We start from the raw sequence: 14230 nt of genomic DNA, 5'->3' as shown, positions 1-14230 counted from the left end.
CCATGAATATGATCTCTCCTCAATGATTGAAATAGCAAAACTATGGTCCAATTAAACAAGTTCATCGAATTTTAAACCATCCCCTCGCAGCTGCTTCCAAAAGCTTTTTTGATGCAACCGCAAACATTAAGCACATGACGATCAAGAAATCTGCAGCAAAAAGACCCACTTTCTGTAAAAGAAACTGTTCGGAAGGTGCTTCACACAACTCCTCCAAATGCCAGTAAGAAATTCATGTGTTTACAGACACTACTTGCACAGGTTACATAATTCAATTACAAAAATACTCTTTCGGAGAAAAAGAATACTGGTATGGGTATTTCTGTGGGAAAGATAAGAGATTTGTAATACATGACCCTTATTGGGGTGGACAAATAATAATCGTACATTGTCAAACCAATATTTCAAAAGTTGCAATATTGTATACAGCAGTGACGCTTCATTCTTTTGGTCTCTTACTCATGCTCTTTCGCTTGTTAACATCCAAGTATTTCTTCCTTAATCTTATAACCTTTGGTGTAACCTGCACAGAAAATACAAAGTAGTCTCAAGCGATGCACCAAGTGAAATGATGGTGACAAACAACACAACCGCCATACACACAACAACTAGAATTTGTATATACCACTACTATATCAAGAGGAAGATGGCACAAGAGGGAAGGAGAACTGATATTTGGCATATAGAGGACCAAAGATAATATTGGAACGTTAAACGAACTTACTTCAATAAGCTCGTCTGAAGCAACATAACCTATGGCTTCTTCGAGAGTCATCTGTTGAAAGGGAAACTCAATTATTATTAATCACAATAGAGAAATTGCCAGATCGAAACTATTTTGGTTCTACTATCCAAGGATAATCCACGATAGGCAAATTTAACACGGTTGACCAAATGGATCTGGCAATTTCAGCATGCAACTAGCAGCAGTGCAGGAAATTACTGCTAAAGGCAAGCTGCCAATGCCTTCAGGATAGCTAAATCTAACACGGTCGACCACACAATACTAGCAATTTCAGTGCACAACTAGCAGGACTGAAGGAAATTACAGGCAAAGAAAAGCTGACAAGGCCTTCAGGCCTTTCACCAGCAGAAAAAAAAATAAAAATAAAACATGTTCTACTGCTAAATCACACTGCAACCTCATTCATTGCATTAGACGATAGTCAATTCATTTTATTTAACAAATACCAGGCGAGGAGGAGACAACTTGACGTTTTCATCCTTGCCAGCAGACCGCATATTGCTTAGTTCCTTAGTCCTTACTGGATTTACCTGTAAGAAGGAAAGCATTACAAGATAAGCCAAACTAGAAAGCAGCATGTTGTACTTACTCCAAAAGCAAAAATCTTACATCAAGGTCAGAATCCCGTGAGTGTTCACCAATGATCATCCCATCATACGCCTGCATACCAATCAACAAGAAAATCAGAAAAATTTACATAGGATAAATCTTAGTAGAGGAAAGTAACGGTATGCAAGAGATGAAGCAATCTGTATAACTCATTTGTTATTCAATTACCTATTCACATCATTTCTTATCTGTCTATTTTTCTAGTCTTGCATTTGACAAGTCAACTATTTATGAAGTATACTAGTCCAGATCTTCTCGAGTTAGCAATGCAAGGTTTGTAATCATCAAGGACTGATGTTACTTAACAAATAAAGCCAACAAGAAAAGTAAATGGATATGTCATTTATAGGATCAGAACTAGAGTGGAATGATGAGAGACAAAGTGCAGACACATTATATGCTCCTAAAAATGGAAGTCAAACAAGACTGATTAATTCCACAAGAGAAAATGCAAAAACATGTATAATGGGCCCTGAGTGACAACCTCCATTCCCGGGCTCACAAAGAGAGTTCCACGAGCCTCTAAACTCATTAATGCATGTGCTGTGATTGTACCGAAGCCCATGGATACCTGTCCAACAGAAGAATGCATTCTTTTAGTCAAGGACACTGACAATACCAGAGACAATGCAAATCTCTATTATGGCCAATGCAACGAGAATATCATCATATAATGCTGAATATGCTCCAGAAAACAAAGAATAATACTTTTAGCAGATCTACCAATAAAAGACATCCTTAATTAATTTACCCTGAACAAATATCCTGTGATAAAAGTGTGAATGCGGTAGCACATTTACATAGGGATCCGAAAGAAGAAAGCATTATCTTCAGTCAGATCCATTCATTTGGTGTTGCCAAAAACATGTCAGCAATGGGGAACCCAAGACTTTCCCTAGAAAGCCAGCATTATCTTCAGTCAGATCCATTTATTTGGTGTTGTAAAAGACATGTCAGCAAAGGGGAACCCCAGACTTCCCTAGAAAGCCATGCACAAAGTAAGGGCCTCCTCTTAAAAAGTGGCCTCTGCTCGTGGTCATGATGTTCTTTGGGTGGATTATCACTCTTGATTTGCATAACGGAAAGAAGGCTCTCACTAACAGACATTATCAGTGAAGTGCTTATTGGGAAGTGTCTAGTCTTGTTAAAAGCATTGATACAATCGCATGAGATACAAATTACATCAGAAATGAAATTACAAGTAGAGTAGACCGTAGGGAAACATTAAGGGATCAAGGGTGAATGATAACTCTTAATCTCGGTCGATAGCAATTTAAACCAAAAGATTTCCTATAAATAAAATGTCAATAGAAAACAAGATTGCCTCGTGGAATCAAAATCTCGGCACAAAGACTTACCAACACTCCTTTCCTCACATTCCCAAGAGGGCCTCGATGCTTTGCATAGGCTGCGGTGTTCAGATAAAAACAGATATAAGCAAGAGAGAGCAACAACCAGCAGAAGATAAAATCCTATCTAATCAAATCCGAAAATGCAGATGCAAGTCAGAAACTGATGCAATTATATTAAAAATTGCACCCATTATGCACAAAATCGCATTTGACTTTAATGCCCCACTGTAAAACAATGTTTAGTCAGAAACATGAGAAAAATTGGAAGCAGGTAATTAGCAGATGGAATAACTTCAATTCTTCCTTGAAGTACAGTCCATTTCCGCAACCAATGAAGCCTGTCTAGAAGCCACCGTGAAATTGGGAAATGAAGTAGTGAAAACAGATCAATGACTAAAGGAAGTCCATTGTGCCATACCTTCTTTATCTTTCTGATGAATATATACAGCTCTTTTATTAGAGACTAATGCATTTTATCCACTGGCTAAATGTGGAAGCACGAATCAACTTAGGTGTCAAAAATCTATCAGAAGTTTAATTCAGTAAATAACTGTCTGTGGAGCCTAATTCACCTCCACATAGTTGCTGGGATAATCGCCACCAGTAACTCATAAGAGCGACCGTGGTACATCTAATTAGCATGGGAATCGAGGAAAGGAAAGGCAAAACAACAATCCCATGGTAATATGTAGCTTCTAGCACTCTAAACATACTCAGGAAAGCACGATGCATGAATCCATTTCCTCTCGTATCACTGCTGAAGACACTCCTGTACCCGACCAGGCCCCTGAATAACAATATAAGAGTGCGTATCAAATATGCCACTCTCAATTTATACTTTAACAATGCTTGAAGAATGGTACATCAAAGCAAAGATCAAAGAAATATAACATTGCAACGAGCAATTCATTTGCAGAAGATCGTCCAGTCAAATATACCCCTAATTATGTAAATATAAATCAAAACTAATGCAAATCTTCAGAAAACCCAAAAAATCTAAGGGCTCTTCACGTGAAATTCACATTTAAGCAGACCTAAGACTTCAGCAAGAGTAACTTGTGCTCAGCGCTTTGGCCATTTAAACAATGTAAATATCCAACACCAAAAATGCTGGAGTGGACCTCAAGAAAATTCAACTTGTGAAATCAAGGCTAATTTCCATGTCAAAGTCGCAATCACACAAAACTGGCAAAAGAAGTTCTCCTATATATTACATTTATAAAAACATTTCTTCAAAGAATTCAACTTCTGCACTACACGTTAGAGGTGGATGTTTTACATTTGCAGACTTTTGATGTATAGTAAACGTAAATGTACTGACCGACACTACAATATTCGTCATGAGATTAGCACAAGCAATGGCACCTTCTTAGATCCCATAGTAAAATGTTTTTCCATATTCTCGTCAAAAACATATATTGGAGGGGCAAAAAAGTACCACATATTCATCAAACGAAAGAACATTTTATCTTCCTAACTAGAAATCCTGCATGAGCCATTAATTGCACATAAAACAGAACTATTTCTGTGGGAACTCTTAGAAAAAACTGATAATAGAAGAACTAACCTTGATGGACAAGTCAGAGACAATCTAGTTCGACCAATATCTCCTGGGACAGGACCCATATCAATGATCTCGGCTCGCCTATGAGTCAAGGCTTCCATTACTAACCCAACATGCTCTTCATTAACCTAAAAAGGACGCAAATAATCTGAGGACTCCAATGAAAACAACCTAAAGACACGTTATGTATATTTACCTCAATGGTCACTTCTTCAAGAGGCTCTAGTTTCTGACCATTCTCAGTCTTATACCTGTTGTAACCAGACATTTGCTCATGAAAATCAAGTATTTTTTCCTTTTTTGGAGGAAAAATAAGATTTCACGTAGAATACTATAGCTACAAGATAAATATTTCCAGACTGAATGTGTAGAAAAGTGAACGAAGAAAAAAGAAATAAAAAAGACTCTCAATTAAGTGGTCAAACTACAAAGAAAATAAAACAACAAAAAGAATGTTCTTATCACATTCTCCAGCAAACAATATTCACATGTTACTATTAAGGTTTATTCCATTTTTTGGCTGGAAATAAGGTTTAATTTCTCATTAAGTTTTTTGTTGGTTTCAATTTCACATTTAGTTTGGTAACAGAACGTCCAAACATGGCCCCTTTCCAACTCGCAGCTTTTAGCTTTAGCTATAGCTACAGCTCTTAAAAGGCTTAGAAAAATGCTTTTGCTAATGAAACCCATTGACACTTCCATATGAAATTAAAGTGTTGAAATTTCTTGGTAGTTATATGACAGAAAACTCCTTTTGCATTATAGAATCCATGTTTCAATATAGTATGCCATCACATTTACAGTCACTGAGAAGGGGTAGGACGTCATATAGTAGTTCATGAAGGACAATAAATCTTAGTGCACTAGGGTAAACGGCCCATTGTTAAAGTGGAAAAGAAAGAAGCTTTTAGAGTGATCTACAACTGCATTTTGAAGCCAAAGTATATCAGGAACTCACATGACTTTTGGTGGTGACACAGACAATTCAAATCCTTCTCGCCGCATATTCTCTATCAAGATACCTGCTCTAAACAGCAAAAAAAAAATAGATTAATTGGATCTTTCGTAATTGTTTTGCCAGAGAATCATAATCCACAGTTGCATATGTCCAAACATTTCTTAAAGCGATCTGAAAATAAATTTGAAAGCTAGAAGGACAAAAAGAAATCATTGAAAAACAATTGGGAACAAACCTAATTGAAGTTCTCCTCTTCCTTGAACTTCAAACGAATCCGATAGCCCTGGAAGAACGTTTATTGCAAGATTTGTCTCTGCCTCAGCCATAAGCCGGTCCCCAATTCTTCCACCAGTCAACTAAAGAAAAGCAGAATTGTCTAGTTAACATTCAAAAATGCAAGAAAGATGGGTGTAAAATCTGGATCCTCAATATCTGGCCGATAACTTAGAGAGTCCTGAATACGCTATCACCTTAATATGACTATATACAAGAAAACGAGACAACAAAGTCCTCAAAGGGGAAAAGAATCATCTACAGCCCACCTTCCACTTCACAAAGAAACATGTATGACAATTCCCACAAAGAACAAGATATAAAGCATCTTTTCAAAAAGCAGTTCAACTTCTCTAGTCACCCTGGATAGTTCTTAACATTGTGGCAATCTCTGCATAACAACAATGTCTGGTACTACCTTACCAAAAAAAAAAAAACAATGTCTGGTACTAGAGTTGATCTATTCAAGCCATACATGGATATCTATTATTCAAAATGTTTTGATACCCAAATAGTTATCTAACATTCTAGATATGGGAACTCAGGCCATAGTTCCAGGACGATGAATATAGTTCATTACTGGACCTTCTTTTCTTTATGGATATCTCAGCAATAAAGGCTACCAAAGAGGAGAATGATAATTCAAGGAACCAGTCATTCTTTTGACAATAAGTACAGGAATTCAGATGCCAATTACTAAATAGTACACATCATATAAGCAAATTGTATCGTATCAGTTCAATTTTATTTTTCTTCCCAAACACAATGTTACAACCTCCGGGTACTAGAATCCATTATGCACAGCTCATGTTAAGCTCCATATACCTCTAACTTCAACATCACAAATCATACATTTTCTTTGGGTGGATATGAGCTGACCCTTTAATGACAACATTTTAGAACTGTAATATGAGATATTACAAAGTAAGAATCACAACGATATGGCAGCATATACTCGAGCACTCAAAATTTAGTCAAAGCAAAGGAAAGAAGCTTCAAAACTTACATGTGTACCATCACGTCCTGCCAAGGGAGAGTCATTCACACTAAAAGTCATAGAAATGGTTGGAGGATCCAACTCAATAGTAGGCAAAGGATTCATTACCTGGATAGGGAGAAGAAGATCAGTTCATACTCAACTCTACAAGGTCACATTAGAAAACTTAATGCCCAAGCCTATGAGGGATTGGAGATGCTGCGTAGAATGCATGCTGTGATTCATCAGGTTGGCTCATATAACGGGGACAACAAACTTTGAGATTACACAGCGTGATGTTCATTGCAGTAGACTGTAGCCATACAATGAGTTCACAAATGTTAACTATATCATCAATTAACTGGCAAAAGAATAGGAATACGGTATCTTCAAATGACCAACAACTATCAACGGATATTCCACATGATTACTCCAGAATTGTCAGAGTGCATCCCTGACTACCTCATTTTGTGTCCAATTAGCACAAGTGTTCAGAAAACACAGACAGCTCTGTCAATCTAACAAATAGGTTTCAATTCCTACTCATCTTTATTTAGTTTCAAATTCTCTTCTCCTTTCAACTATTCTAACTCTTGGTATCACGTATTCTGTTTACTAAAGTTTTGATGGATGATACATTCTTTATTTCAATCAGCTTACTTTGTAATTCATGCATGCAAAGGTCAATCCACAGATGAAAAAAAGGGTTTGCTGATATTTTTCAGTTTATGTTTATAAAGAGGAAGCAGACCATCAGATTTCTGGCATTTTCCCTCTTTCATCTATTTATAAAAGTTCCATGCCTTCTTGAATTATGTTCATTACAATCAGACATCATTCTCAATCGCAACATATTCTGCCTGAGTTATAAAGACACTCATCATGCACAGTCTCCTTGCTATTTTTTAAACAACAAAATTTCCACATCGTCTGTTGGAATCATCTAAGAACGTTATTAGCGCGTTTAATACACTCAGAAGATTGAGAATGAGAAATGACAGCATAGTAGCTGGATATAGGTCACAAACCCAGTCATCTAACGATATTGTGAATCCCCCAAGAATAGGGGAAGCAAGAGTAAGACTTGTACTTTTTGTTTACATATTAACTTCCATGTTTTATCCTACTCAGTTTCACCCCATCAAGTCTTATCCTAGACAAGCTTTCTGATGCACTCATAAGTCTCAATTTACACAATGGATTCAACTGAAGTCTATGAAAGACGGAAACTAGATAAAGGCTTTGGAAAGAGAAACCAGAATAATAGGCATCTACATATAATAATAGGTGAATTATCACTTACAATGCTACAACTGAGAATTTCTCAACTAAGAGAATGGCGGTATCATGTCTGCTAACTTAAGAGAAATCTTGATTGGCCACAACCAATGGAAGCATTAACACTAACTACAGAAATAAAATCACTCAAGGTGAATAGATATTGCCAAAGAGCATCGCGATCAACAATGAACTCCACCAAATGTAGAATCTAAGAGATCAAGCTGTCTGAGATAAAGAATACATTCTCATATATATGACAATTGACAATTATAGGCTAACAGACCTCCATGTTAGCAACTGTATGGCCTATGGATGGGCTCGCTAGCCCAGCCATCGATATAATATCACCTGCTCCAGCAGTATCAATGAGAGCCATACTTGTACCCTTCTTCTTCATAAGCTTTAGAACCTACATTCTCACAACATTCAATTCCGAAATTGATGCATATAGGTGAGTCCACAATCAAAATACAGATATTGAGCAAGGTACGTATTCTAAGCCATATTAATTAAGAAGTGTGAAAATAAAGAAGAGAAAACTTAGGCGCTACTGATGGGAGCTTCCGGCTCATTCCTTGGTGGCGAGTGAAATCAAGATATAAAAACAAGACAGCATGAATAAAGGGTGCAACCTAATTTCGATCACAACGGGGATACTTTCTCGGGAGATGACAAAAATAAACAATGATTTCAGAGTTTCATCTTCCATATGAGGTCACTGGTAAAGGCACAAGCGATCATAAACTAAATTCCAAAAGGAAAGTAGATACCACCTAAAGCAAAGAGGAAAAGTAGAAAATATCCCTTTTTATGGCTAGGCAGAGAATGAAATTCTCCTTCGTACTGCTTGCCAAAAGATTTTGAGATGCTGGATTCTCATTGCAGTCAATAAACCTCAACATTAGTTCTCTTTCCATGGTACAACAAGAGAATCAATGGTGAAAACATGCCTATCCCCCACACAATTCTGTAAACCGTAAGTGTGAAAGGTTCTTTCAGGGAATAATAAACGAACCTTTCCCTCTTCAATTTTCTGAACCCCAGACTCTGTGCTACGAATTCCATGTACTTTATCGCCTGCACGAACTATTCCAGAAGATACACGACCAGTCAATATTCTCCCAAGGTAAAAGTCCCGTTCCATCATGGAAACCTGATTAAGAGCATAAGTCATATGAGAATAATAGCAATTCGTAAAGTGATAAGAAGTTTCAAAATTGTGTCCACAATGACTTAAACGACATGTTGCTTCCTCATCCAGCATTGAGGATGAGAAATGGAAGGAAAAACACTATTAAATTAATGAGAAGTGCCAAGCCATAAACCATTCTCTACTAACCATCATCTGAAAGGGCGCATCAAGACTAACATTTGGTGGAGGAACATGCCCCACGATAGTGTCCAGCAACTGTGACATATCCCTGGCACCAGCCGGAGGATCTTTTGTGAAGGTAGCGGAAGTCCACCCTTCTTTCGCAGAAGCATAGAGGACAGGAAAGTCCAACTGTTCCTCTAGATAAAAGATGAACGGTACAAAATTCCCCTTTAGACAAATATACGGACTGGAAAATAAATTTCACGACATATGTCTACACACCTGTCGCGCCAAGACTTGCAAAAAGATCAAATACCAGGCTCTCTACTTCATTACATCTCTCCTCAGAAACTGCAGAAATTATCAAGGGTAACACAACCCCCGACCAAAGACAGGAAATATACATGAAACTGAAAAGCCACATTTATGCGCTTGCAATGACAGTCCAGAAGGTGCACAATCTATAAAGAAAAGGAAAACCTTTGGTGATAGGCACACCCTATGCAAAAGAGCTACCATAGCTGCCAACCACCTTTACACTAGAATAGAGCAGAAAGATGTGGGTATCAACCTTCTCATTGCTGGGGATATGATGCTTGACTTTAGATTTGAATGTAAGTTGGAGAAGGAGTTTATGCTTGACTTTTGATTTGACTGAAAATTGGAGAAGGCATTCATACTTGTAAAGATAAGAATTTAGGGTGTGTATGAAATCACTTTTATTTTTTACGTTTTGCTTAATCAAAATCTTGTAGCTCGCGCACTTGGGCTTCATCTGAAACACTTGAAACTTTCACTTTATATGAATGTTGATACGTAGATAAATGAATGATAGTTTGACACTTAATATTATTTTAAAGTTTGGCTGTTCGCTTTCAATTGAGTGTAAGCAAAAATGCCCTTAATTGATTAAATCCTTCTTGGCTGATGGTTAGAGAGGAGAAAAAGAAGTAGGATGCTTTCCAACCAAAGGCCTCCTAAACTATGGACTTTCTTTAGCCAGAAAGAGAAGTAAACCAAATTGAACAGTAAGTAGATAAAGATATGCCTCGCCACTAAAGCAGTTTCTATCATTAAACGACTAAATCTGATTCTCACTTAGTTAATGCATAAGGGAAATAATTTAAAATGACAAAGAACCATACCAGAAGGCCTGTCTACTTTATTTAAGAGGAGGATAGGCCGTAGACCATACTTTAAGGCTTTTGCTAGAACAAACTTTGTCTGTGCAAGCGGACCTTCACCAGCATCCACCAATAAAACTGCTCCCTCAACCATACCAACTACTCGCTCAACCTATAATCAAGCAAGAATGTTCAAATAAGCACATTGATAACACAGTGCACCAGAAACCAAGGCCAATGAATAAAGAAGTTAACAACCCATTTGATGTATTAAATTGTATTCACTTATTTTTGAGATAAGATGGAATCAATCTCTTACCATTCTGTCCATGCACTATTCATCAATGAAAATTTTAAAGCCTTCATGAAATAAATAAACGAGAGCGTGAATTCCCATATAAATGTAAGGGGTGATAGGTGACACCTTTTATGCTACGGAAAGGGTGTTATGCAGCTAGCGAAATCCTCATCCCTAAGCCTGCATTCACTGCAGTACTTTCCATCTTCATCCTTTGCTCTTCGATTTCTTTCCATTCGCTAATATCGTTATCATGTTTTAAATCAACAATCGAACAAGGGACTCACAAATTCAAATGGATTTTTCGCTTTAATGATGAAATGAAGCCTATCTTAGTCAAGTAAGCCCCCCCCAACCCAGAGAAAATAGGAATATAAGTATGTATCTATCACAGACCTATATATATTAGCAAGAAAAACTTTTATCCAGCAGATGTATCAATTATCATACCTCGCCACCAAAGTCTGCATGTCCGGGCGTGTCAACCATATTTAGCTCATTGTCTTTCCATGCGATGGACGTCACCTGTGGATACCCGAAAGTTGGAAATGTTCATTTTACACGCAATCTAAACATAAATAGCACAGCCGCAGCAGGAAAATATAAAGCTTTATTACCCGATTAGCAAAGGTCAGAAGTTTAATCTATCAACAATTCATGAAACAAAAGCGCAAGCAAAAGAAAAAAGAAACAGGTGGTTAAAACTTGCATAGCAATACATCAACTCCACCCCACTAATCACTGTGCACGATCACAATTAAACCAAAACCTAGCTCATCCACTTTCTCCACCTACAGAATATCATTCAACCTTTGCTTTATCCAAAACACTAAATTATGGTCACGTCAACACTCTACCACGCAATTACGCTGCATAAACATTCAATCAACACTTCACAACGCCTATTGGTGAAGCTCGGGGAAGAACACTTCAACGCGCCAAATTTCACCAGAACCAAGCACAATCTGACCTTTGACGTGATGGTGATGCCGCGCTCGCGCTCAAGGCTGATGGAGTCCATAGCGCGCTCGTGGGGTATGTCGGCGCCGCACTGGCGGAGCAACCGGTCCATGAGCGTGGTCTTGCCGTGGTCGACATGGGCGATCACCGCCACGTTCCGGAGCCGGCTCGGGTCGACCGAAGGGCTCGGTGCCGCAGCAGCGGAGGCGGCGGCGGCAGTGGAGAAGGCGCGGGAGAAGGGGGTGGCGCGTGGGGAGAAGTAGGGGTTGAGGAGTTGAGAGGAGGAGGAAGAGGAGATAGACCTCTTAGTGGCGGAGTAGAGTGATCGGAGCAAGGGACCGGCCATTTTCTTACGGCGGAGTTTGTAAGAAAATAGCTGGATTTCCACAAAGTCCACATCTACGTATGGATCTGATCTCAATCACAGCAAGGGTTTATGCAGGGGTTTGTGGTGCGTCGTCGTTTTGATGGGAAATTCTTCGAGGCAGTACGCGGGGTAAGTAGTCACCTAATATGACGTATAACATGTGTTTTACGATGGTTAATGCCGAATCAACGTTGTAAGGTTAGATTATTATAATTCGATCTGTTCCATACTTTAGTGTCTTGTAGAAAGTAAAATATTTATATAATTACCTGCTATGAAATAAACTCGTTAAGTAATAGTGTTTTCATACAAATTAACCCTTTATTTTTATCGCGAAAAATTCAAATTTAAATGGACGAACATGGTGAGAGCTTAATTTGCGCTAACCCCCTCCAAATAGCTGACTAAGTACAATCGTATTCCTGGTTAATTATGTCTTCATAAGAGGGCAACCACGAATTCTGCTCTTCAATATGAAAAATTCAGTTTGACATAATAATACTGCGTGAATCTAATTTTTTGCAAAAGAAGGTAAAACTCTGACGCCAATCCCACCTTTATTTTCAACACTTCACGGGATAATTCGCGTCCATCGCGATCCCACATATGCCCCGCCGGTCTCGAGAATCCTTCAACATCCTCACGTAGCCGTCCTCGCCCCAGTCGCGTCCCCACGAGTTCTTCACGATCCAATACTTCCTCCGGCCCTCCGCTCCGTACCCGACCACGGTGACCCCGTGATTCAGGTCGTGTCCACAGCCGCCCGTGAAAATACCCCCTGAGTATAGCTGAAATTCCAGGCCGCCCGCGTCGACGGAGGCAGAGATCGGTTGGCGGGCCACCGCGGCTTGCAGGCTTTCCTCGTTGTCGGCGGGCACATTGCCATATCCGCTTATCGTGGCGGCATGATTCACAAGCATGGTCTTGTCACAAGACCCTACCTGTCCTCGGTAAGGATAATTGGACTCCGAAGTTATGCCCCCGTTGCGCCGGATGAAGGAAAAGGCGGTCTTCATGAGTCCGCCGCTGCACCCTTGGTTGTCCTTACCGACATCGCAGTCCATGAGCTCCTGCTCTGATAGAGACACTAGCTTCCCCGTCTTGATCTTGTTGAGGCCTTCGACGGCCGCCACCGCCGAAAAAGCCCAACAACTTCCTGCTCGTGCCAAGCAGAATATGCGACTTAAAAGAAAGATCAAACGGGGACAACAGAAAAAAGAAGAGAGCTAAATCCGGTATACCACATTGGCCTTGATCCTTGACTGGAGTTACAGCGCCTTCCTTCCTCCAATCAAAACTCGTCGGCGCGTCCACGTCGGCATCATCAGTAACATTAGTCTCCATATCAGTCCTCTGGTTCATCCTCCTGTGAAAACCCAGGTAGGCCGCTCTGAACTCCACGTTCGTCATGTCGGCGAATCTGTTGTCGGTGAGCTCGAACGGTAACCGTAGCCCGTTGATGAAGTCGACGTACAAGATGTTGGCTCGATAAATCTCGAACCGCAGCTCTCGCTCGGCTCTACTTTCGTACGTCCGGTTGTACCTCGCCAGCCAGCTCTCGAATCTATCTGCCATTATGCTCGGCTGGTTGGATTTCAGAGACAAGTGATCGCCCGGGAACGCGCTGGGACGCGCACATAGAATCCACACGACGAAAAGGTTCCGGCCGAGGCTCCTCGAAATCGAATGAGGCTTCATTTTCGGCTCAATCAAGTATGATACAGCATTGGAACCAATATGTTTGAATCGCCTCTTGATTTATACAGATTGGATGAATTGTGAATTGATCTTTTCGAGCCGCAACAAAGTTTTGGCACAGGAAAATTCCTTATCAGCTCATGCTTTAAATGTGTTGTATGGGCAACTTTTGTTATCTGCACGTCTCTCACGCACATAAATAATTTAGGTCTACTCTATCGGCGCGACGCAACGATTTTTCGTCATGTCAATCATCTTACATTCGCAAAATTGGCGGAACCGATCATGGTAGCAGATGGAAGAACCCGTTTCATAAATCAAATTGAGTTAGACAAGAGTTAGGGCAGTGTTGAATTAATGTGTGGGATTGTGTGGTTAATGGATAATAAATGTTTGATTAGAACTTTGATTTGAATAAGCAGTATAGTAAGAGCTAGAGCTAAGTCCCTTATCTGAATTATATTCCGACAAATGATCATTGTCTAGAGATAATGTTCGGTCATATTATGATCAACCATTTTGCCTCCGTAACTCTGGACATAAATCTTGATCCATATTTCTTATTTGTTCCACCTCGTTGTATTTTATGTCACTTCCATTGAAAATTAATCTTCTATTGTATATTGGTTAAGCATATGATAAATCAAACACGAAAAAACAGTGGATATTGGTATAATTCGAGCTTTAAATTAAGAGGGTTTTATTCTTAG

At 39.3% G+C, this 14230-nt stretch overlaps 2 protein-coding genes across 3 annotated transcripts; both read right to left on the bottom strand.

Annotated features, from left to right (window-relative positions):
* Window positions 1–199: 199 nt before the first annotated feature.
* On the bottom strand, window positions 200–11878 carry LOC115729348 (50S ribosomal subunit assembly factor BipA). 2 transcript variants are annotated; one of them, XM_030659902.2, is made up of 19 exons: window positions 11466–11878; window positions 10946–11020; window positions 10219–10369; window positions 9356–9424; window positions 9098–9270; window positions 8774–8911; window positions 8042–8167; window positions 6508–6606; window positions 5464–5584; window positions 5229–5292; window positions 4467–4521; window positions 4274–4398; window positions 3420–3493; window positions 2713–2762; window positions 1839–1925; window positions 1355–1405; window positions 1192–1275; window positions 725–775; window positions 200–523 (listed from the first exon to the last, which is right to left on the bottom strand). In XM_030659902.2, exons 1-19 carry the CDS (start codon window positions 11799–11801, stop codon window positions 440–442), a joined length of 2013 nt encoding a protein of 670 aa, XP_030515762.1. In that variant the 5' UTR covers window positions 11802–11878; the 3' UTR covers window positions 200–439. The 2 variants fall into 2 exon arrangements, 1 of the variants encoding a protein (XP_030515762.1); XR_004013943.2 differs by having other exon boundaries at window positions 433–523; window positions 1384–1405.
* A 366-nt stretch (window positions 11879–12244) lies between these two features.
* On the bottom strand, window positions 12245–13520 carry LOC115729591 (zingipain-2-like). Its single transcript, XM_030660200.2, has 2 exons — window positions 13064–13520; window positions 12245–12978 (listed from the first exon to the last, which is right to left on the bottom strand). Exons 1-2 carry the CDS (start codon window positions 13518–13520, stop codon window positions 12386–12388), a joined length of 1050 nt encoding a protein of 349 aa, XP_030516060.1. The 3' UTR covers window positions 12245–12385.
* Between the last annotated feature and the right edge of the window lie 710 nt (window positions 13521–14230).

This window comes from Rhodamnia argentea, chromosome 10, assembly GCF_020921035.1.
Source record: "Rhodamnia argentea isolate NSW1041297 chromosome 10, ASM2092103v1, whole genome shotgun sequence".
In the NCBI taxonomy this organism is placed as follows: Eukaryota; Viridiplantae; Streptophyta; class Magnoliopsida; order Myrtales; family Myrtaceae; genus Rhodamnia; species Rhodamnia argentea.
Note: the sequence above shows the minus strand (reverse complement) of the source record. Positions and strands in the feature narration are given on the sequence as shown.